We start from the raw sequence: 22,903 nt of genomic DNA, 5'->3' as shown, positions 1-22,903 counted from the left end.
CCTGGGATCGAGTCCCGCATCGGGCTCTCTGCTCAGCAGGGAGCCTGCTTCCCTCTCTCTCTCCTGCCTCTCTGTCTACTTGTGATCTCTGTCGGGTAAATAAGTAAAATCTTAAAAAAAAAAAAAAGTTGAAAATAAAGCTACCCTATGACCCAGCAGTCGCAGTACCGGGTATTTAGCCTAAAGATCCAAATGTAGTGATCCGAAGGGACACGTGCACCCGAGTGTTTATAGCAGCAATGTCCACAATAGCCAAACTATGGAAAGAACCTAGATGTCCATCAACAGACGAATGGATAAAGAAGATGTGGTGTGTATATATATGCAATGGAATACTATGCAGCCATCAAAAGAAATGAAATCTTGCCATTTGCGATGACGTGGATGGAACCAGAGGGTATTATGCTTAGCAAAATAAGTCAATTAGAGAAAGATAATTATCATATGATCTCCCTGATATGAGGAAGTTGAGAGGCAACATGGGGGGTTGGGGGGTAGGAAAAGAATAAATGAAACAGGATGGCATTGGGAGGGAGACAAACCATAAGAGTCTCTTAATCTCACAAAACAAACTGAGGGTTGCTGGGGTGAGGGGGGTAGGGAGAGGGTGGTGGGGTTATGTACATTGGGGAAGGTATGTGCTATGGTGAGTGCTGTGAAGTGTCTAAACCTGGTGATTCACAGACCTGTACCCCTGGGGCTAATAATACATTATATGTTAATAAAAAATAAAAAATTTTAGTAACAAAATGTTTTGTTTATACTGATGTGAAGGATGGAGGGTGACCAGAGTAGGAAGACAATCTTCCTGAATGAAAGAATGAATGGCAAAAAAAAAAAAACAAAAGAAAGAATGAATGAATGGCAATCAGAATTCATTGCCCATGGTCAATCCCATAATGAAATACATTTCTAGGAAATGCTGCTTTGAGAAGGCTGGTTCCCATTTGGGTGTACCTTATTCTATGTTTACATAGCTCTTTGCTCTTTACAAAGTGCTTTCACATTCCTAATACTCGCAGCACTGTAACAAACAGGAAAAGACAGTGTCATGTAGATGAGAACAAAATAGAAACTTTTGGAAGCAAAAGAGCATGACTCAAGGGGAATTCCTGTTGTCCTAAGAGGACTGTAGGTATATAAAAATGCCTTACATATGCCAGTCAAGAACCTTCTTTCACATTCAGCGTTTCTACTCCCTCCAAGAAGAGTATCAACACTGAAGCAGCAGCAACAGCAGGGAAAGACAAACATGAGTGTGAAGGGCATGGTTATAGCCTTGACTGTGATAGTCTGTGCTACAGTTGTTCAAGGTATATGGTAACTTTTATTTCTTAGCTTATAAATTCATTTTCTAATGCTTCAAATGTCTTTGTTTCTATCTTAAAAGATTTGGTAAATTTTTATTTAATCTCACACATTAGAAGTTACTACTGCTTTGACAGACAATGTTTGAAGTGTTTAAGGTACTAGAAGTGATTATTGAAACTGGAATTGATAAACCTCATGGAATTTTTGATTTGGCTACAATATCTGGCAAGAGCCTTTAGCAATAGTTTTAAATGTCTGTAAAGGGGCGCCTGGGTGGCTCAGTGGGTTAGGCTGCTGCCTTCGGCTCAGGTCATGATCTCAGGGTCCTGGGATCGAGTCCCGCATCGGGCTCTCTGCTCGGCGGGGAGCCTGCTTCCTCCTCTTCTCTCTCTGCTTGCCTCTCTACTTGTGATCTCTCTCTGTCAGGTAAATAAATAAAATCTTTAAAAAAAATGTCTGTTAAGAAGATTTTATGTAAGATAATATTATTAGGTTTCTGGATATATTCTTGAGCATGGAAACGAGGAAAATTATCTTAATCTGCAATAACTTTTCATGCTTCCTTTTATTCTTTAGCGGTTTACAAATTTAAAGAGAGAATCAACATGTTACTTATGTTCCTTTCCCAGTAACAGCAGTGTCAAGTGCTATCTGACAGATTGCTATCTTTATCTTTAATGAGAACCCTGCTCACCTTCACCAGAATTATAAACTACAATCATCTGTTGCAATCGGAAGTATTAGTAACTGATGCTGTGATCTGTTCCAGGTTTCCCCATGTTCAAGGGGGGACGCTGTCTTTGCATAGGCCCTGGAGTAAAAGCAGTGAAAGTGGCAGATATTGAGAAAGCAACCATAATTTACCCGAGTAACAGCTGTGACAAAATAGAAGTGATGTAAGTAATGAACTTGTTAAAGACAACAGTGGTGGGAAGCCTTTTTATGTTTTCGTTTTGCTTATGTTTTTCCAACCAAAATTTAAAACTATTTTGGGTCTTCCCTTAACAGTATCAACCTTAAAGCACATAAAGGACAAAGATGCCTAAATCCCAAATCGAAGCAAGCAAGCATTATAATCAAGGTAGCGTATCAGATTACTGGTATTTTATAATTAATTTTAACCAAGACAGATCTTTTGAGAAAACAGACTTGAAGAAAAGATTGTTCTGCTAGGATTTTGTGTGAAGCATTTTGATAAGAGGGCTTTGATTTGACTAACTTTCCTTTTCTGCCAGAGGTTTTTACATGTCAACTTAATCACTGGGAAACAAGAACAGCACAATGCCAAAAAAAACTCTCATTTTCTCATTTCAGAAAATTCAAAGAATGAATTTTTTAAAACATCAAAATGTATGAAGTCCTGGGGAAAGAGGATTTTAAAACCTAGAACAAGTTTAACTGTGACAACTAAAGTGATAAGAATTTCACAGTAAGAAACGGATTTTCTTCCTGCCCGTTGTAAAGTACATTCATTCACTTCTATCTCAGCAAACCCCAGAAATCTGTTAGAACAGACAACATTTCTGTATCTAAAAGTTATGTGTTTGTACTGGATCTATCCTGCCATATTACAACCTTCACTTACAATGGCGATATTGACATTATTGCTGGAGTCGAGACTGTATGAGTTGAATGTATCCATGTGCGTAATAAATATTCCCCAAATAATTTTTAATGCAAATCCACATTTTTCCCCAAAATCACAGCACATATATGTTCTTATATATATTACCATCTTATAAAAAGGCTGTAATTCATGAAATGTACTATGAAATAAATTATAAGCTAAGGAAACAGATAAGACTATAAATATTTCATAACTGAATTAGTATTTCTGGCCTTAATTTTACTTTTTTTAGCAACTTTTTTTTCATTGAGATTTTGTTGTGGAGGCTTGGTTTTATTTATTTATTTTTTAAGTCAGCTCCACACTGGGAGCCTAACACAGGGCTTGAATTCCCAACCCTGAGATCAAGACTTGAGCTGAGACCAAGAGTCGGACACTCAACCGAGACACCCAAGCACCCCTTTCATTGAGATGTGCAATAAGGATATGTGTGTTTATTGTGCATTTTGGTTTTATATATACTTAAAAATTGTAGCAATAATTTGGATACATTTTAACTTAAATATAAAACACTTTTGTCTACCAAAAAATGTTGAATTTTGAATATATACATATGTCTGGCAATCACCTCTTTCTGGGGTTTTCTTTTTTTAATTTAAATTCCAGTTATAGTTAATATACAGTGTGATATTAGTTTCAGGTGTAGAATTCAGGTGGATTCAACACTTACCTACAACACCTGGGTGCTCATAAGTATCCTCCTTAATCCCCATCATCTGTTTAACCCATTTTTTCCTCCCACCTACCTCCCCTTGGTAACTATCAGTTTGTTCTCTATGGTTAAGACTTTGTTTCTTGGTTTGTCTTTTTTCCCCCATGTTCATCTGTTTTGTTTCTTAAGTTCTACGTATAAGTGGAATTTATGGTACTTGTCTTTCTCTGACTGACTTACTTCACTTAGTGTAATAATACTTTCTAGCTCCATCTGAGTCATTCCAAATGGCAAGATTTCATTCTTTTTTATGGCTGAGTAGTATTTCATTATATATATATATATCTCACAGTATTTCACTGTGTGTGTGTGTGTGTGTGTGTGTATACATCACATCTTCTTTATACTTTCAATAATCAGTGGATATTTAGGCTCTTTCCAAAATTTGGCATTTGATGAAGTGTAACATCCATTCATGATAAAAACCCTCAACAAAGTAGGATTAGTAGGACATACTTCAACATAATGAAGGCAATATACAAAAAAACCTATGGCTAGTATCATCCTCAATGGGTAAGAACTAAGAGCTTTTCCTCTGTGGTAGGAACAAGCCAGGGATATACACTCTCACCACAACTATATAACATCGTCCTGGAAATGTTAGCCACAGCAGTAAGACAACAAAAAGAAATAAAAGGAATCCAAATTGGCAAGGAGGAAGCCAAACTTTCACTATTTGCAGAGGACATGATACTCTATATAGAAAACCTGAAAGACTTCACCAAAAAATTGCTAAAATTGATACACATATTCAGTGAATTCACAGGGAATAAAATCAATATACAGAAATTTTTTGTTGCATTTCTATACAACAATAATAAAACAGCAGAAAGGGAAATCAGAATATCAATCCCATTTACAATTGCACCAAAAACCGTAAGATCTCTAGGAATAAACCTAACCAAAGAGGTTAAAGATCTGTACTCCAGGATTCTTTTTCTTACATAAAAACATAATCTACTTTTTAGTCATGCCTACACCATGAAATTTGGTGTTATCTAGATAATTTTAACTTGAAAAAAATCAAAATCATTTTCTTGTAGTAAAATATCACAAATTTTCTTAAAACAGAAACAATATGCTTTCTAAAAATTGAGATGCCTTTAACAATTTTAACTTGTATTTCAAGAAATAAACAGCTACCTGTCATCACACAGGATTGTTTAGAAATATATTTTAATGGGTAACTGTGAAAGACAGTGGTCTTTTTTTTTTTAAAGGGGTCTTCCTAGGTCCAAAACCCCTCTTACTCAGGGAAAATCCCTTATTATGGGAATCCGGGTTGGAGGTCAAAAGAGAAAAACCAAGGAAGGAGATCCTCCCAGGCAGCCAGAGCAAGGTCTTAGCATGATCACTCCTACCCTATCTAGACTTTGAACTCCAGCTGGCACTACAAAGATGTTATCAGTAAAAAAAAAAAAAAAGTATTTAAAGTGGCAGTAATAGTAATATAAATCTTAGGTTTGTGGCTTCCTAACACATATTCCTGTAGCACGACTATGGCTAGTCCTTCTGGTAACCTAGCTCTCTTGGGGTTTTTTCCATTTTCTAAGCCTGATTCTTCAGTCTTCCTACAGATTCTTCAACTAACAATTAAATTCCTTTTCTTTTGAAGCTAACCAGTCAGTGTTGGTTTCTCTGTATGTAACCAAAAATCTTAGCTGATTTAGCACTTTATACAGATACCTAGATATTTGTTTATTTAAAAACAAAAAAGAGGGGCACCTACATGGTTCAAATGGTTGGACATCTGCCTTTGGCTCAGTTCATAATCTCCAGGTCTTGGGATCAAGCCCCGCACTGGGCTCCCAGCTCAGTGGGGAGTCTTCTCCCTCTGCCTCTCCCCGATGCTTGTGCTCTCAATCTCTTTCGCAAATGAATAAAATCTTTTCTTAAAAAGCAATTTTAACATATCATTTGTGCATCTTTTCCATTGATATCAGAGCCAGACATAAAGCAGATCAGAGAACTGACAGATAAGTAAATAGCAGAGCAGGGTATCTGGCTCCAAACAGGCCCTCTTACTGACTGGCTTTCTGACTGGTGCCTATAAGCAATAATGAGATGTCAACTATTATCCAAGGTATTTGTATATAAACCTATATAATTTATATCACAAATTATAGTATGTTATAATATAGATATATATAGTATAAAGACATAGTATAGACATACAGCATAAATATATATTTTTTATATCACTAACTTACATAAACTTCCATACTGAAATGAGACTTCTATATAAATACCTAGGATGGTTTTAAGACCTGGATCTAGTATTTTACTATTGGCAGTCATTTCTTTTTTTAATAATATCTTTAAAAATTCATTGAGTTAGAACTACATGATAAATTTGGTTCTTTTAGAAAAGTAGTATAGACCAGCAATAATCTACTCAATTATTATTGAGTAGATAACATATATTTAAATTTCTTCATGGCAAAATAAGCATATTAAAAAATAAACTTGAGCCAAGATTCTTCCCACCTCAGTATACCTTTGCAAATACTATTCCTTCTGCCTATTTTTTCACTAAACTAATGCCTACCAATCACTTAGATCTCAGCTTAAATGACATTTTCAACAGGATGTCATGTGTGAAACCACCCCTTCAATCTCAGACTAGATATCCTATTTATTTCTTTTCATAACACTGTCTTTTTTCTATTACACTATTTATTGCAACTATAACTGTAAAAACTCTTCCTCTGCTTTATATCTACTCTCCCTCCCACAAGTATAAACTCAATAAGAAAGCCATTTTAGTCCTAATCCACAGTAAAGTGCTGGGCACATGAGACTTTCAAAATATTTGAGAATAGAATGACTGGCAACAGAAACTAATTGGTTTGAAGTGAAGGTACAAAGGACTTCAAAAGTCCATCTAAACAACCTTGAGTTTTACTCTTTATATAAAGTGGAGATTCAAGAAATGTTCAAGAATAGGAGACTGAGCCATCCAGTTATTCTAAATTATTCTGGGAATAGGACACAAGGTTGACTGGAATTGGGAAAGACTGGGAAAGAAATATTTTTTCATAATTCAAGTCTGTATTTCCTAAACTTCATGTGATTCTAATATCATCTTCATAACTTTTTACCACATTTTCTGATCCATCTTCATTATATTTTGTCAAATCTGTGTATCGCCTTTATTTTACTTACATTTACATTAAAAGGCAAATTTTCACTGCTGTATATGAAATCAGTGTCACCTGCTGTAGAAATAAAATGTAACAATAAAAGGAAACACAATGAAAAAATACTAAATTCCAGCTAGATGTTATTGTGTGCCAAATTTCAAAACCTCAGGCCTTCTCTGTTTGTCAAAGAGAGATGAACATTGTTGATAAGGTGGCTGAAAGCCATAATAATACCAAACTGGGACTTTCCATGATTTAACAAGGGGTACTAAAATTAAAATGAGACTAATTGAACTAATATTAAATGTTACTATCAGTGAACCCCCTGATATTGTCCCACATTTCCGGTAACACCGGTTTGAAAAGTAAGGGGAGTAATTTGAACAGCATTACCATACAACCCACCAATCCCACTCCTGGGTATGTAACTAAAAGAAATAAAAACAGTTCAAACAAAAACTTGCACACAAATGTTCAGACAGCACTACTCACAATAGCTGAAAGGTAGAAACACCCAAATATCCATCAAACGATAAATGGATAAAGAAAATGTGGTGTATATTCACAATAGAATATTATTTAGCCATTAAAAAGAAACGAAATACTGGGGCGCCTGGGTGGCTCAGTGGGTTAAGCCGCTGCCTTCGGCTCGGGTCATGATCTCGGGGTCCTGGGATCGAGTCCTGCATCGGGCTCTCTGCTCAGCAAGAAGCCTGCTTCCCTCTCTCTCTCTCTCTCTCTCTCTCTGCTTTCCTCTCAGTCTACTTGTGATCTCTCTCTGTCAAATAAATAAATAAAATCTTTAAAAAAAAAATGAAATACTGACATAGGCTACAATACAGATTAACCCCAAAAATAAGACGCTAAGGGGCTCCTGGGTGGCTCAGTCAGTTAAGTGTTCAACTCTTAATTTGGGCTTGGGCTCCACACACTCAGCATGGAGTCTGCTTGTCTCTCTCCCTACCCCCCCCCCGCCCCGCCACTTGTGCTGTTTATCTCTCTCACTCTCTCGCTCTCTCTCTAAAATAAACAAAAACTCTGGGGTGGGTGGGAGAAGATGCTAAGGAAAAGAACCAAACACAAAAGGTAACATATGTATGATTCCATTTATATGAATTATCTAGAATAGGCAAATCCATAGAAATGGAAACAGATTAGTGGTTGTCAGGGGCTGAGAGAAGATAATGAGAAGGGACTGCTAAATGGGTACAGAGTTTCTGTCTGGGTAGTAAAAAAGGTTTAGAACTTTAGAGAATAGTGATGATTGTATAACACTGTGAGTGCGCTTAAAGCCACTGAATTGTGTACTTTTAAGTGGTTAAAATGTTAACCTTTATGTGTGCTTTATCATGATAGAAAAAATAAGGGCTAAACTGAAGTAATAAGGGTAAAAACAGAAATATGACGAAATTACACTGCTGAAAGAAAATCATTAAGACTTAGTGACAGATTAGATGTGAAGGCTGAAGCTGAGGAAAGGAATCAAGGAAAAAGCTAAGGATCTGAATCTGAAATGAAAGCAAAGCAGGGAATCAGGAAAAACTGAGATTTTGATGTTTAAAAGATTAATACTGTCACTAACACAAATAGGGAGATCAGGGGAAGATATGGTTTAGAGAAAAAAACTATAGGTTGGAATATATATATTTAAAGATGTTATTTATTTGAGGACAGAGAGAGAAAGCGAGAGAGGAGGAGCAGGGGGAGGGACAGAGGGAGCAGGAGAAGCAGACTCCCCACTGAGTAGGGAGTGGACTTGGGGGTTGATCCTGGGACTCCAGGATGATGACCTGAGCCAAAGGCAGATGCTTAACCAACTGAACCACCCAGGCACCCCTGTAGGTTGAGTTTTAACTATATATAACCTGAGATACCAAATATTTACAGTGATTTAGAAATTCAGAACTGTTTCCTCTAATTAACTAAAAGGAGCTTATAAATAGATGGGATAATTTTGTATAATAGTACTAAAAAGATTATAATTATGTTTGGTTATTGAGTATGTACTAAATATATCCACATAGAATTAATATACTTCTTTATTATATGTTTTTACTGCTTTAAATGTTGTTCAGTTCTGGTTTTCTCTGATACCTTCTAAAATGCAAAGCTGGTATTTTCCTTTTAAAATCTTTCAACCTGGGGCACCTGGGTGGCTCAGTGGGTTAAACCTCTGCCTTCAGCTCAGGTCATGATCTCAGGGTCCTGGGATCAAGCCCCACATCAGGCTCTCTGCTCAGCAGGGAGCCTGCTTCCCCCTCTCTCTCTGCCTGCCTCTCTGCTACTTGTGATCTCTGTCAAATAAATAAAATCTTTTAAAAAAATCTTCCAACACCTTCTCACTGCCTTCTGAATAAAGTATCCAGGTGTGCACTGTCTTTATAACGGCTCTCCAAAACAAAACGCTGAACACCCTTTCACTTTTCACTTTTTTCCATAAAAGCTAAAATCCTCTTTGGATTCCTTTCAGTTCTCAAAAACAGATACTAATGTGTCTTTTGTTAAGAAGTGGCATGCAGCACCTGGGTGGCTCAGATGGTTAAGTGTCCAACTTCAATTCAGTTCATGATCTCAGACTCCTGGGACGGAACCATGCCTGTCTGGCTCTGTTTGTCCCTCTGCCCCTCCCCCCAATTGTACATGCTTGCTCTCTCTTGCTCAACTAAATAAAATCTTTAAAAAAAAAAAAAAAGAAAGAAAGAAAAAGTGGTGTAACACAAGCTTCCAAAATACAAGGGATACTTGTACACCTTATAAAGTGATCATTAAGACTAAATGTGATAAATTTAAGATTAAATATGAAATCTTTAAAAAACAGCACAGCCACCTTACACCAGTTAGAATGGCAAAAATTAACGGGACAGGAACAACAAATGTTGAAGAAGATGTGGAGAAGGGGGAACCCTCTTACACTGTTGGTGGGAATGCAAGTTGGTGCGGTCACTTTGGAAAACAGTGTGGAGATTCCTCAAAAAATTAAAAACAGAGCTACCCTATGACCCGGCAATTGCACTACTGGGTATTTACCCAAAGATACAGATGCCATCTGTACCCCAATGTTCATAGCAGCAATGTCCACAATAGCCAAACTGTGGAAAGAGCTAAGACGCCCTTCAACCCTTGAATGGATAAAGAAGATATGGTCCATATATACAATGGAATATTATTCAGCAGTCAGAAAGGATGAATACCCAACTTTTGCCTCAACATGAATGGGACTGGAGGAGATTATGCTGAGTGAACTAAGTCAAGCAGAGAAAGTCAATTATCATATGGTTTCAATTTCTTGTGGAGCATAAGGAATAACATGGAGGACATTAGGAGAAGGAAACTGGGGGAAGTCAGAGGGGGAGACAAACCATAAGAGGCTGTGGACTCTGAGAAACAAACTGAGGGTTTTAGAGGGGAGGAGGGTATGGGGGATAGGTGAGCCTGGTGGTGGGAATTAAGGAGGGCACGTATAGCATGGAACACTGGGTGTTGTATATAAACAATGAACCCTGGAACACTGCATCAAAAACTAACGGTGTATTTTATGGTGACTAACATAACACAATAAAAAAAATTCCAAAAAAAACAGCACAGCTTAGCATAAAACATATGGTATTAATTTGGGTATATTATTAATAAAATAAATTCTAACACTGAGTAGTTTATTCAGGCAGTTACTACAAAAATCAGCCATCCTTCAGTTTTCTTATATTAGGAACCATGCAAAACTACAGAGCCCCTGTATTGGGATTCACCAGTATATCTTAAACCACTGTCTTCCAGCCTTCTAGAGCTATGAAGAAAAAGAGACAGAGAAAAAGAGAAAAATGAAAGAAGTTAAAGAGAAAAATATAGAAAAGGCTTAAAAAAATAGAGACACAAGAGAGAAAGAGAGAGAGGGGAAAGGGAATCAAAAAGGAAACCAATTCCCACCTTCTGTCTTCTTCGCCTATCCCCTAATTTTATCTCACACCAGCACATTTATTCAGTTTACTTTATTAATCATAGTCTTTCCATCTCTCCCTCTTTAGTTCTTTGATGTCTGGATTAACAACTCAATGACCCTCTCCAGATAGGATGTTAATTTGAACACAACAATCACTCTACTAAACCAAAATATTGCCATAATTTATCAGAGATTCTTGGAAACTCCCCAATGCTTAAGATATAAAATGACTCAGAAAAGTAGTGGCATAATTATGCCACATTTCTTTGGCTCCTCTTCAAAGGAGAAATAAAGGATCTAAAACTATTTCCCTGAAGCGAGGACTTTATGGTAAATTAATTTTTTAATGAATCTCAGGTGTATAGATTGGATTAATCATCATTTTAGTTGGTGATACATACATTGTCTTCTCTGATCCCTGCACGCATATACATACATATATATGTTTGTAATACCATGAAGACCCATGAATTCATGAGAACATTCACAATCACTTAAAATAAAGGTATAACTATGTTCCTTCCCTGTCATGTTTCCTTGTCTCCTCCAACTCAGGATATAATAAATATCCCGAGTTCTGTGTTAATTATACCCTTGTTTTTTTAGCTGTGGTAAAAGAAACATAACATTTTGCTACCTTTATCACTTTCAAGCGTATAGTTCAGTGGCATTAACTACATTCATATTGTTATGCAACCACTGCTCTCTCATTTTTAAAAAAGATTTCTATAAACATACCTAAACAAAATATTAAACTTTAGTTATACTGAACTTTATAAAAAGAGTAATCACTCTGTATTTAATCTCAACACTATTTTACTTGATGCGATTTTAGAAAAATTCATCTACATTTCCTGTAAACAAACAAGTCTTGCTTGTCTTTTGTCAGTTTTATTCCTGATTATTTCATGTTTTTAAATACCTAGTGTTGCTACTATAAATTTTTTCTTTTAAAATGACATTTTAATTATTTGTTACTGATGTAGAAAACATGATACACTGATCTTCTAGCTATCTACTTTGATCAATTCTGATATTACTTTAACACTTAGTAAATTCTTTTGGGTTTTCTATGTAGATGATCTCTACAAAGTTTTATTTCTTCCTTTCCAATTCTTATGGATTTCTCTTTCTTCTTTTTTGTTTTATTTTTCAGGCTAGGAGTTATAGCACAATGAAAATGAAGTGAAAAACGGCATCATTGTCTTATTTTGTAAATTCCCAATATACTTTATCATAGCTAAGCCAAGTTATCTAAACAAGGCCTTTCCTAAGAGTAAATACTGCATGATTCCAACCCTCAGCTCTACCCAGAGACTCATACCTACGGCTATTGAGTAACAGAAACATCTGATGACACAAATAACTTCACCATCCAGAGAGAAAATACTATTTGTTGCCCAGAGGAGAAAAACTAAAATCTGGCCAGAGAGCTGGCTATATTTGTGAAAATGCTGGCTGGTAAAAAATTCACTTAGATTTGTTAAAATACCCTTCTAATACTCTGTCATCTTTTAGAACAACCTTAAAGGTAGATGGATTAGGTGTTACAATGAGCATCTAAATATAAGAAAACTGAAGCACAGACATAGCTAACATCTAAGATCACAGAGCAAGTGAGAGACACCACTGTATACTGTATCTCTAGATGCCTAGCCCATCCCATCATCCCATAAACTGAAGAAAGCAGAACACTGTATGGTCTAAAATGGATCCAAACAGAAGCTATTCTCGGTTCTCCCAATCATGATGATTTTAAGGGTCTACCACCCACTCTGCACTTGGCTCAGACTGGCTGTGAACGATGAAATTTATCAAAAATTTAAAAGTATTTGGCAGCTAAGGGAATCTTGTAGGAGTTCAATCAAAACTATGAAAGGGAGGGGTGCCTGGGTGGCTCAGTAGGTTAAGCAACCAACTCCTGATCTCAGCTCAGGTCTTGATCTCAGGGTTGTGAATTCAAGCCCTGTGCTGGGCTCTACACTGGGCATGGAGCCTACCTGGGGGAAAAAAAAAACCACACACACACACAAACAAAAAACAAAACAAACAAGAAATCTGTGAAAAGGAAAGTTATGCCCTCCGCTCCTACACCCTCCAAGATACACTGTATATCAACTGAGGGAATTCCCAGTCTACAGAAATCACTGAACTCCTCCTGCTCACTTTTTAGGAAACTTCTTTTAAGCACACTGGTTTCTCGGAAAGCATTTTTTTTCTTGGCCCATAATGAATCAATCAGGGCAGACTGTTTCTTTTGGCCTAATGCCATAATTAAAAGCTTAAAGATAAACCAGCAGCATCTGAAACTGAAACTAAAGACGGAATATTTCCTTAACTCTTCTTTTCTTTCAAAACTAAACTCAGATCAGTGAATACAAAGAAAGGAAGTATGCAAGAGCTTTAAAAAATTAGAAAATAAGTTTAAGAAGAGTTGTAATTTAGCTTTAGCTTTTTATTCAAATGATTCACCTAGTATTGCCTGTTGGCTTATTATTATCCCTAAAAAGATACCTTTTTTTTTTTTTCCCAAATTCTTCTCCACATTGATAACATTTATAAAAGTTTCTTCCCTAAAGCAAATTCCCACTTAAAGCAAGAATAGAAGGATCCTTAATTTTGATTCTATGCTCACCAGACAACATTCAGGCGACTAATTCAACTTCCCAGATGCTGTGATACTGGAAAATTATGACTTGGATACCAGACTCAATTTTCCCAGTCATTGGGAGGTCCTCATTATAAATGAATAAACTGTCTTTTTTATTTGCATCTTAGTCTCTTGTAGGTTTGGTTAACAGAATTAATTCTTTAAGAACATTAATTCTTTACTCTGGATGATTAGAAAAAAATAAGTTTCTGGACTATAAAACTGAGAACCAGACACTACATAATCCTAAAAAAGTGTGACCCATCCCTGAGAGACTCTACCAACCTACCTGCCTGGTTGGCTGGCTTCCTCCTATACCATTAGTTATGACACTTCTCTAATTGTATATGCTTTCCCTTCCTGGCCATGTGTCTAAATAGACACAACAGTGTTCATCTGAATGCTCCTGGTCTTTATAAGCACATTCTTCTATGAATATATTATCTATTGTCTGAGCCACTCATTTGGCACTGATCATACAGTTCCTTTATTGATAGTCATTGTTTCATAATTTTTGCTATTTCCAATTAGAATACAAGCCATCGAGGACAAACATCAGATCATTTTCCCTGAGATGACTTTGGGTCCCAACACTATTACGAGAACAAGCATAATTCTCATTCTTCCAACACCATCTATGGCCGTATATGTAATATACACTGAAAAGATTTGCATTCTCTCATTAATTCAATGGATAATTAAAGAGAACTTCCAACAAATAATTAAGAAGCTTTTTAGGAGCATCACCCTTTGTATAGTTACCCTACAGTCCTTGGAATGAAGAGCCTGGACTATACCACACTAAGAAAATATGTATTAATTCTACTTACTTTAATCCATATTAACTACTCAGGAAATCAGTCTTAAGTTAAACTTGGTTCCTCAATCTAGAAAAACCAATAATAACCATGTCCTAATGTATAAATACAAGCCAACAAAATTTCTTTTTGAAGATGTACAATTCTTACTTATGCTGTTTCTTCAAATCTGTATAGATTTACCTATCTATCTATCCTCCCCATCCAATATTTACTGAATATTTCCATATGATGAAGTCTTAGAATACAGATAATGTTCAATGACATAGAGTTCGGAGCCAACTGACAAGAAAGAATTCTTGAGGCGTCTTTGGTGCAAAAAACGGTAGTTTAGAGCTGCTGCCCTGGGGATGTGAGGACTGGTCCATTACATACTTGCAAATTGGGAGGGGATTAGGGATGTTGTAAGTCTCTAAGGAATTTTGGAAGCAAGGTTTCCAAGACCTTGAGGGGCTAGCGATTGTTTGGGAAAAAGGTTATTCATTACCAGTAATAAAATCTTTATGTGAGACCCTTTAGATGTGTATCAGTGGGCCATATGCTTGGGAATGTTTGTCAATGTGTCTCGGAGGGTTTAGAGATAAAGTTTCCAAAGGAATAGTTAAAGTAGACTTACAGGATCCTGGTTGGGGCTAACTGTCAGTCAGGCTAGGATTGACCTTTGCCCTTAGCAAAGCCTCCAGGTGGGGCAACTTAGTCCCTAGAGGAATGTGACTCTGCCTTTTTCCACGGGCTTAGTTTTATACTAACAACTAAAATGTGTAAACAGTCGAGGTGTCCATCAACAAGAGAATGGATAAACCAACTGGTATATTTGCACAATGGAATACTATGCAGCAATAAAGACAAAATACGGATTCATGCAACTACACGGATGAATCTAAGACATCTGCTGAGAAAAAGAAGGCTTACACTGAATAGCACATATTGAAATGGTCCTATTTATACAAAGTTCTAAAAAAGACAAAACAAATCTATAGTTAAAAAAATTCAGAAGAGTAACAGTGTCAGGAGTAGAGAAGATGGCGTGAGGACAGACTGGAAAGTGGCATGAAGGGAGTTTCTGGAGTGTTAGTGATATTCTATAACCTGACAAGGATTTAGATTATACAACTGTATGCACTTGTGAGATTCATTTAATAGTACAATGAAGATCGAAACATTTATACACACACATACACACACACACACACATTTTACCTCAAAAAAAAGAAAGAAAAAGAAGAACAACATAGGGATGACTGGGTGGCTCAGTTGTTAAGCATCTGCCCTCAGCTCAGGTCATGATCCCGGGGTCTTGGGATCAGGCCCCACATTGGGCTCTCTGCTCAGCAGGAAGTCTCTTTTCCCTCTCCTTCTCCCTCTGCTCATGTATTTGTGCGCTCTCTCACTCTCTAATAAATAAGAGTCTTTAATAAAAGGAAAACAAAAAAACTAACTCAATAGAAAGTATACTGGAATGATGGAGTAATGACCTCTGAAAATCTCTGTAAAAGCAAAAAGAGCATTGGGGGAAAAAAATCTATCAAAACCAACTTTTTTCAGAACTCTTCAAATTAGCCAAAAGTTTGCAGCAGTACGGAAAACATCTAAGACACAGCTTATCTCAGTAAGAACAGAACTCTGTGGCACTTTTCACTGCCCTGTTCTCATTCCCCTCTCCCACGCTCTACACACTAGCCTTGAAAAATAACACAACAAAAAACCATAAAATAAGTACCAAAATTTCAATAAATATGCATATATCAATGATTATTTTGAACATAAATGAACATCCAAATCAAAAGACTCTGAATGACAAAGTAGATTAAAAAAAAAAAAACTATTTATATACTGCCTACAAGAGAACCATTTCAGATCTAAAGACACCTGCAGATTGACAGTGAGAGGGCAGAGAAACATTGATCATGGAAATGGATGTCAAAAGAAACCCAGAGGGGCGCCTGGGTGGCTCAGTGGGTTAAGCCGCTGCCTTCGGCTCAGGTCATGATCTCAGAGTCCTGGGGTCGAGTCCCGCATCGGGCTCTTTGCTCGGCGGGGAGCCTGCTTCCCTCTCTCTCTCTCTCTCTCTGCCTGCCTCTCCATCTACTTGTGATCTCTCTCTGTCAAATGAATGAATAAAATCTTTAAAAAAAATTAAAAAAAAAAAAAAAAAACCCAGAGTATAGGGTGCCTGGGTGGCTCAGTCAGTAAAGCATCTGTCTTTGGCTCAGGTCATAATCCCAGGGCCCCGGGATCAAGCCCCACACTGGGTTCCCTCCTCAGCAGGGAGTCAGCTTCTCTCTAACCCTCCCCCATCTCATGCTCTCTCTCTCTCTCTCAAATAAATAAGTAAATGAATCTTTAAAAAAAAAAAAGAGTAGCAATCCTTATAATAGAACAGATTAAAACAAAAACTGTAACAATTGACAAAAAAAGTACACTACACAATCAAAAAGAGGACAATCCAAAAAGATGATATAATTTAAAATATTTATGCACCCAGCATGGGAGAACCCAAATACATAAAGTAAATAATAACAAACATAAAGGAAATAATCAACAGTAATATAATAGTTGGGGACTTTAACACCTCACTTACATCAATGAACAGATCATCCAAACAGGAAATCAATAAGAGAACATTTGCTCGGAATGACACACTGGACCAGATAAATTTAACATATATATGCGAAACATTCCATCCTAAAACAGCAGAATACATGTTCTTCTCAAATGCATATGGAACATTCTCCAGGAAAGATCACATATTAGGCCACAAAACAAATCTTAATAAATTCAAAAAGATCAAAGTCATAACACGCATCTTTTCTGAACACAATGCTATAAAACTAGAAATCAACCACAAGAAAAAATCTGTAAAGGGCCCAAATACATGGAAGTTAAATAACATGCTACTGAACAATGAATGGGTCTACCAAAAAATCAAAGAAGAAATAAAAAATTACATGGAAACAAATGAAAATGAAAACACAACCATTCAAAAACCTTGGGATGCAGCAAAAGGAGTTCAAAGAGGGAAGTTATTATCAATACAGACCTACATCAAGAAAAAAGAAAAAACTCAAATAAACAACTTGACCTTATACCTAAAGAATCTAGAAAAATAACAAAATTCAAAACCAGAAAAAAATAACAAAAATTAGAGCAGAAATAAATGATATAGAAACCAAAAGAAAAAAAAATAGAACAGATCATGAAACCAGCTGGTTCTTTGAACACATCAATAAAATCAATAAACCTGTAGCCACACTCAACAAAAAGAAAAAGAGAGCAGACCCAAATAAACAAAATCACTAATGAAAAAGGAGAAACAACCAACACCAAAGAAATATGAACCATTTTAAGAGAATTATGAAAATTTACATGTGAAAAAACTCTACAATCCAGAAGAAATGGTATACCTGGAAACACATAACCTACCAAAACTGAATCAGGAAGAAATAGAAATTCGGACAGATGGGTTACCAGCAATGGAACTGAAGCATAATTAAAAAAAAAAAAAAAAAAAAAACTCCATTACTGAGCCATCAGAAAGATTAAATCTTACCATTTACATCAAGAGGGATGGAACTGGAGGGTATTATGCTGAGTAAAATATGTCAGAGAAAGACAATTATCATTATGGTTTCAGTCATATGAAGAATGTAAGAACCAGCAAAGAGGGGGCTCCTGGGTGGCTCAGGGGGTTAAAGCCTCTGCCTTCGGCTCAGGTCATGATCCCAGGGTCCTGGGATCGAGCCCCACGTCGGGCCTCTGCTCCTCAGGGAGCCTGCTTCTCCCTCTCTCTCTGCCTGCCTCTCTGCCTGCTTGTGATCTCTGTCAAATAAATAAATAAAATCTTTAAAAAAAAAAAAAAAAAAAAGAACCAGCAAAGAGGATCATCGGGGAAGAGAGGGAAAACAAATGGGAAGAAATCAGAGAGGGAGATAAACCATGAGAGACTCTTAACTATGGGAAAGAAACTTGAGGGTTGCTAGAGGGGAGGTGGGTGGGCGGCTGGGGTAACTGGGTGATGCATATTAAGAAGAGCACGTGATGTGATGAGCACTGGGTTTTAATATGCAACTGATGAATTACTCAACTCTACATCTGAAATTAATGATGTTGGCTAATTGAATTAAAAAAAAAAAACCTCCCCAAAAACAAAGCTCTAGGACCAGATGACCTCACAGGCAAGTTCTATCACTTAAAGAAGAGTTAATACTCATTCTTCTGAATACTCAAAAAAAAAAAAAAAAGAAAGAAAAAAGGAGGAAGGAAAACTTCCAAATTCATTCTACGAGATCAGTATCATCCTGATACCAAAAGCAGATAAACACACGACAAAAAAAGAGAACCATGGACCATTAACTCCAATGAACATAGGTGCAAAAAATCCTCAACAAAACACTAGTAAACCAAATCTAGCAATACATTAAAACAATCATTCACCATGATCAAGTTGGATCTATTCATGAGAGGCAAGTGTGGATCAATATTCACAAATCAGTGCGATTTATCACACATCGATAAGATGAAGGAAAAGAACCACAGGATGCAGAACATTCATTCGTAATAAAACCCTCAACAAAAGAGGTCTAGAGGAGACATACCTCGACATAATTCAGGCCTTATATATCACCAGTGTCAAACTTCTGCTGAAAAACAGAGACGGTTTCCCTAATGTCAGCAACAAGAAGAAAAAAAGAAAGAAAACAAGGATGTGTACTCTCACTAATTTTATTCAACAGAGTACTGGAAGTCCTAGCCACAGTAATCAGACAACAAAAAGAAATACAAGGCATCCAACTTAGCAAGGAAGAAGTAAAGCTATCACTCTGCAGAGGAGATGGTACTAAAGACAGAAAATCCTAAAAACTCCACCAAAAAACTACTAGAGCTGATAAATGAATTCAGGATATAAAAGCACTGTATAGGAGTGCCTGGGTGGCTCAGTGGGCTGGGGCCTCTGCCTTTGGCTCAGGTCGTGATCCCAGGGTTCTGGGATCGAGTCCCACGTCAGGCTCTCTGCTCAGCGGGAAGCCTGCTTCCCCCTCTCTCTCTGCCTGCCTCTCTGCCTACTTGTGATCTCTGTCTGTCAAATAAATGAATACAATCTTAAAAAAAAAAAAAAGCACTGTATAGAAATCCATTGTATTCCTGTACACAAATAATGAAGCAGCAGAAAATGAAATTAAGAAAACAATTCCAATTTCAATTGTACCAAAAATAAAATTTCTAGAAATAAACTTAAGAGATTAAACACCTGTACTCTGAAAAGTACAAAAACACTGATGAAAGAAATTCAAGACAACAAAAACAAAGACATTTCTGTGTTCATGGACTATTAAAAAAAATCATTAAAAAGTCTATAGTACCCAAAGCATTCATTTAATATACTCCCTATCAGTATTTTTCACAGAATTATAAAATAATAATCCTAAAATTTGTATGGAACCACAAAAGACCCCCAGAGAGTCAAACCAATTTTGAAAAAGCAGAACAAAACTGGCGGCATCACAATTCCAGACTTCAAGTTATGTTACATAAGCTGTGGTAACTGAACAGTATAGTACAGCACAAAAAACAGACACATCGATAAATAAAATAGAACACCCAGAATAAACCAACAATTTTATGGTCAATTACCCTTCAGCAAAGGAGGAAAGAATATGCAATGAGGAAAGTCTTTTCAACAAATGGTGTTGAGGAAATTGGACAGCTACATGCAAAAGAAAGTAGGCCAATTTCTTACCAGGTAGACAAAAAAGAAACTCAAAACAGACTGAGAACCTAAATATGATATGTGAAACCATAAAAATCCTAGAAGAGAACACAGGCAGTAATTTCTCTGACACTGGCTGTAGCAACATTTTTCTACATGTGTCTGCTGAGGCAAGGGAAAAAGAAGCAAAAATAAACCATTGGGACTGCATGAAAATAAAAAGCTGCTTCATGGCAAAGGATGCAATCAACAAAACTAAAAGGCAACCTACTAAATGGAAAAATATATTTGTAAATGACATATGTGATAAAAGGGTTAGGATCCCAGGAAGACGAACCATGAGAGACTGGACTCGGAAACAAACTGAGGGTTTTAGAGGGGAGAAGGTGGGGGGACGGGTGAGCCTGGTGGTGGGTCTTAAGGAGGGCACGTATTGCATGGAGCACTGGGTGTGGTGCATTAACAGTGAATCTTAGAACACTGAAAAAAGTAAAATAAAATTAAGATGTTAAAAAAAGAAAAAGAACATGGCCTTTAGAATTAACATTTCTGGGTTAAATGAGTCATTATTTAAGGAATAACTGAGTCAATAATCATAAAGCACTTCAAACATAGCCTGGCACAGTTTTTGCTTTGTAATGTTTAATTTAAAGGGGTGCCTGGGTGGCTCAGTAGGTTAAGCCTCTGCCTTCGGCTCAGGTCATGATCCCAGGGTCCTGGGATTGAGCCCCACATCGGGCTCTCTGCTCTGCAGGGAGCCTGCTTCCCCCTCTCTCTCTCTGCCTGCCTCTCTGCCTACTTGTGATCTCTGTCTGTCAAATAAATAAATAAAATCTTTTAAAAAAATCAATTAAATAAGAAATATTTTCTCATTAATAACATATCTAGTCCACTTTCTAGCTAATCTGCCTCAAACTCTGAGAGAGCATCTTAGCTGAGAATTTAAATACAAACAGAAGTAAACTTATCACTTTTTTTTTAACGTTGAACTGTTCAGAAACTCTTCCATCCTTGATGTCAGACATTTCTCTAAAAATTCTGGCATTTTTACTCACAGTCTAGTTTCTTATTCTGCACAAACAGCTATGGGAGTTCCCTTCCATATCACTGTCTCTCTCCTTAGCAGAAGAAAGTCTCTTTGCCGCGTGAAAGTCTTCTGGGATCTAGCAGTTCCTGTCTCATTCCCCTTCCTTTTGTCTTTCCAGTTTCCCCCAGCTAGATCCCCTGATTTGCTGACTTGAGAGCTTCGCCCTGGAACAGACTGAGCAATTTTGGCCTGCCCCAAGCAACAACTTTGTCATTGTCCTGATGACAAAATTCCTACATTTGAGGTGTCAAGTTTTACGTGTGCCCAGTTTGCAGATATGTGCTCCTCATGGTATCTGTGCCAAGTTCTACACCAGTATCTAGCAGCTAAGCGAGTTTAATCCGAGGATGAAACTCAGCCTCAAGCTGGCCTATCTCCAGACTGCCGCAGCTCAACTGACTATGAAATTTCCTATTTCTATTTCCCCAGGTTCCAAGTGTTCACCTGCGCCTGCCTACATTCCGAACAGCAGTTCGCCTTGGGTCCCCTACTGCCAATCACTGACACACACACACACACAAAACAAAAAACTACTATATCCCTTGGATACTGAATTTCCACTGTTAGACCCAGCATGTGTTACACCATATGGCTATCACCTGCTTCCGACTGATGTTACCTGCTGTGAATAATCAGCCAAGTGCTACATGAACACTAAGAAACTGAGTTTTGCCCCTATTTTGCCCTGTTAAAATTGTGCTAATTTCTTTACCAGTTTAACAACTGACACTTTTTATCCTCTGCTTTGCATTTGACAATGTCTTTGAATTGTATCAATGTTAAACCAACCTGTTTCCATCCTGTTCTCCCAAGGTCTCTCTATTCATGTCCCTTTTTAATATTTTTCTCCAGGGGCACCTGGGTGGTTCAGTCAGTTAAGTGTCTACCTTCAACTCAGATCATGATACCAGGGTCCTGGGATTGAGCCCCATGTTGTCAGTGTGTTCTCTGTTCTCTGTCTGTGGGAACCCTGCTTCTCCCTCTCCCTTCCCTGCTGCTCTCTCTGCCTGTGCGTGAACGCTCTCCCTCTATCAAATAAATAAATAAATAAATATTTTTAAAATTTTTTAAAAAAATAAAATATAAAAATTTTCTTCAAAAAGGAAATCCTTTGTTTTTTGCAATAATCTTATCATAGCTATTAATCCTTTTTTTATGGCATTCTAGACATTCCTTATGACATTTCATTCAGGGATCTTTCTAAACCACACAAACTTTACTTACCAACACTAACAGAAATCAGATATCCAAACAAGTAGTGTTTTCCCTCAAAATAGTTATATGTAGGAGACTATTCACTTATTCTAAAGATGTCATGAGTGTTCAAAACATTCTGGAATTCTTTGAAACTTACCAATTCCAGATCTTTGAACTTGTTCAAGAAGACCAAACCTATTTATAGTATTTGATCAAAAGGTAATGTGTGGCTAAACTATTATTTCCAAAAATTAGATTTACCTACAAAGGATGAAAAATTGCTATTACTAAAGAACTTTTAAAACTTTCTTAGGCTCTAAAAGTAATTACAAAAGTTTAAAACAAATATTGAGAAAAAACATCATAAGTAAACTAAATGGATTTCAACCTTTGTATGACCTAACACAAATCTTACCTGAGGTTCTTCCATATATAAAATAAAGATAATTTTCATATTTTCTTACAGGTTATTGTAGAGATAAAAAGAGAAAATATATGATATCCCTGGAACCCATGAAGTGAATAAATATATTTATATTCATGACTTAATGCTGCAAATTAAAATAGATTCAAAACACAGTATTAAGATATACTCATTTTAAAACTGTTACTTAGCTGGGGAGCCTGGGTGACTCAGAGGATTAAGCCTCTGCCTTCAGCTCAGGTCATGGTCTCCTGCTTCCTCCCACTCCCCTGCCTGCCTCTCTGCCTACT

The 22,903-nt window shown here is 36.9% G+C and overlaps 2 protein-coding genes across 7 annotated transcripts in view; one reads left to right on the top strand and one right to left on the bottom strand.

Moving 5' to 3' along the window:
• Positions 1–22,903, bottom strand: part of ART3 (ADP-ribosyltransferase 3 (inactive)) — a 151,361-nt gene that overhangs the window by 105,298 nt on the left and 23,160 nt on the right. The window lies entirely within an intron of this gene.
• CXCL11 (C-X-C motif chemokine ligand 11) lies at positions 1,043–14,642 on the top strand. Of its 2 annotated transcripts, XR_007125353.1 has the most exons (6): positions 1,043–1,313; positions 2,081–2,207; positions 2,320–2,392; positions 2,626–2,836; positions 3,705–3,707; positions 14,632–14,642. XR_007125353.1 is itself a non-coding variant. In XM_047719570.1 (4 exons), the coding sequence occupies exons 1-4, from the start codon at positions 1,157–1,159 to the stop codon at positions 2,665–2,667; spliced, it is 399 nt and encodes a 132-aa protein (XP_047575526.1). In that variant the 5' UTR covers positions 1,043–1,156; the 3' UTR covers positions 2,668–3,173. The 2 variants fall into 2 exon arrangements, 1 of the variants encoding a protein (XP_047575526.1); XM_047719570.1 differs by lacking the exons at positions 3,705–3,707; positions 14,632–14,642 and having other exon boundaries at positions 2,626–3,173.

The sequence above is a fragment of the Lutra lutra genome, chromosome 2 (assembly GCF_902655055.1).
Source record: "Lutra lutra chromosome 2, mLutLut1.2, whole genome shotgun sequence".
NCBI classification, from domain to species: domain Eukaryota; kingdom Metazoa; phylum Chordata; class Mammalia; order Carnivora; family Mustelidae; genus Lutra; species Lutra lutra.
This window is presented reverse-complemented; position numbering and strand designations above follow the sequence as displayed.

Bases quoted from the DNA above. Each gene is read 5' to 3' on its own strand.
- CXCL11 (XM_047719570.1), top strand. From the start codon at position 1,157: ATGCCAGTCAAGAACCTTCTTTCACATTCAGCGTTTCTACTCCCTCCA. The intron at 2,208-2,319 runs GTAAGTAATGAA...TTCCCTTAACAG, and splicing joins TGTGACAAAATAGAAGTGAT to TATCAACCTTAAAGCACATA. The intron at 2,393-2,625 runs GTAGCGTATCAG...TTCTCATTTCAG, and splicing joins AAGCAAGCATTATAATCAAG to AAAATTCAAAGAATGAATTT.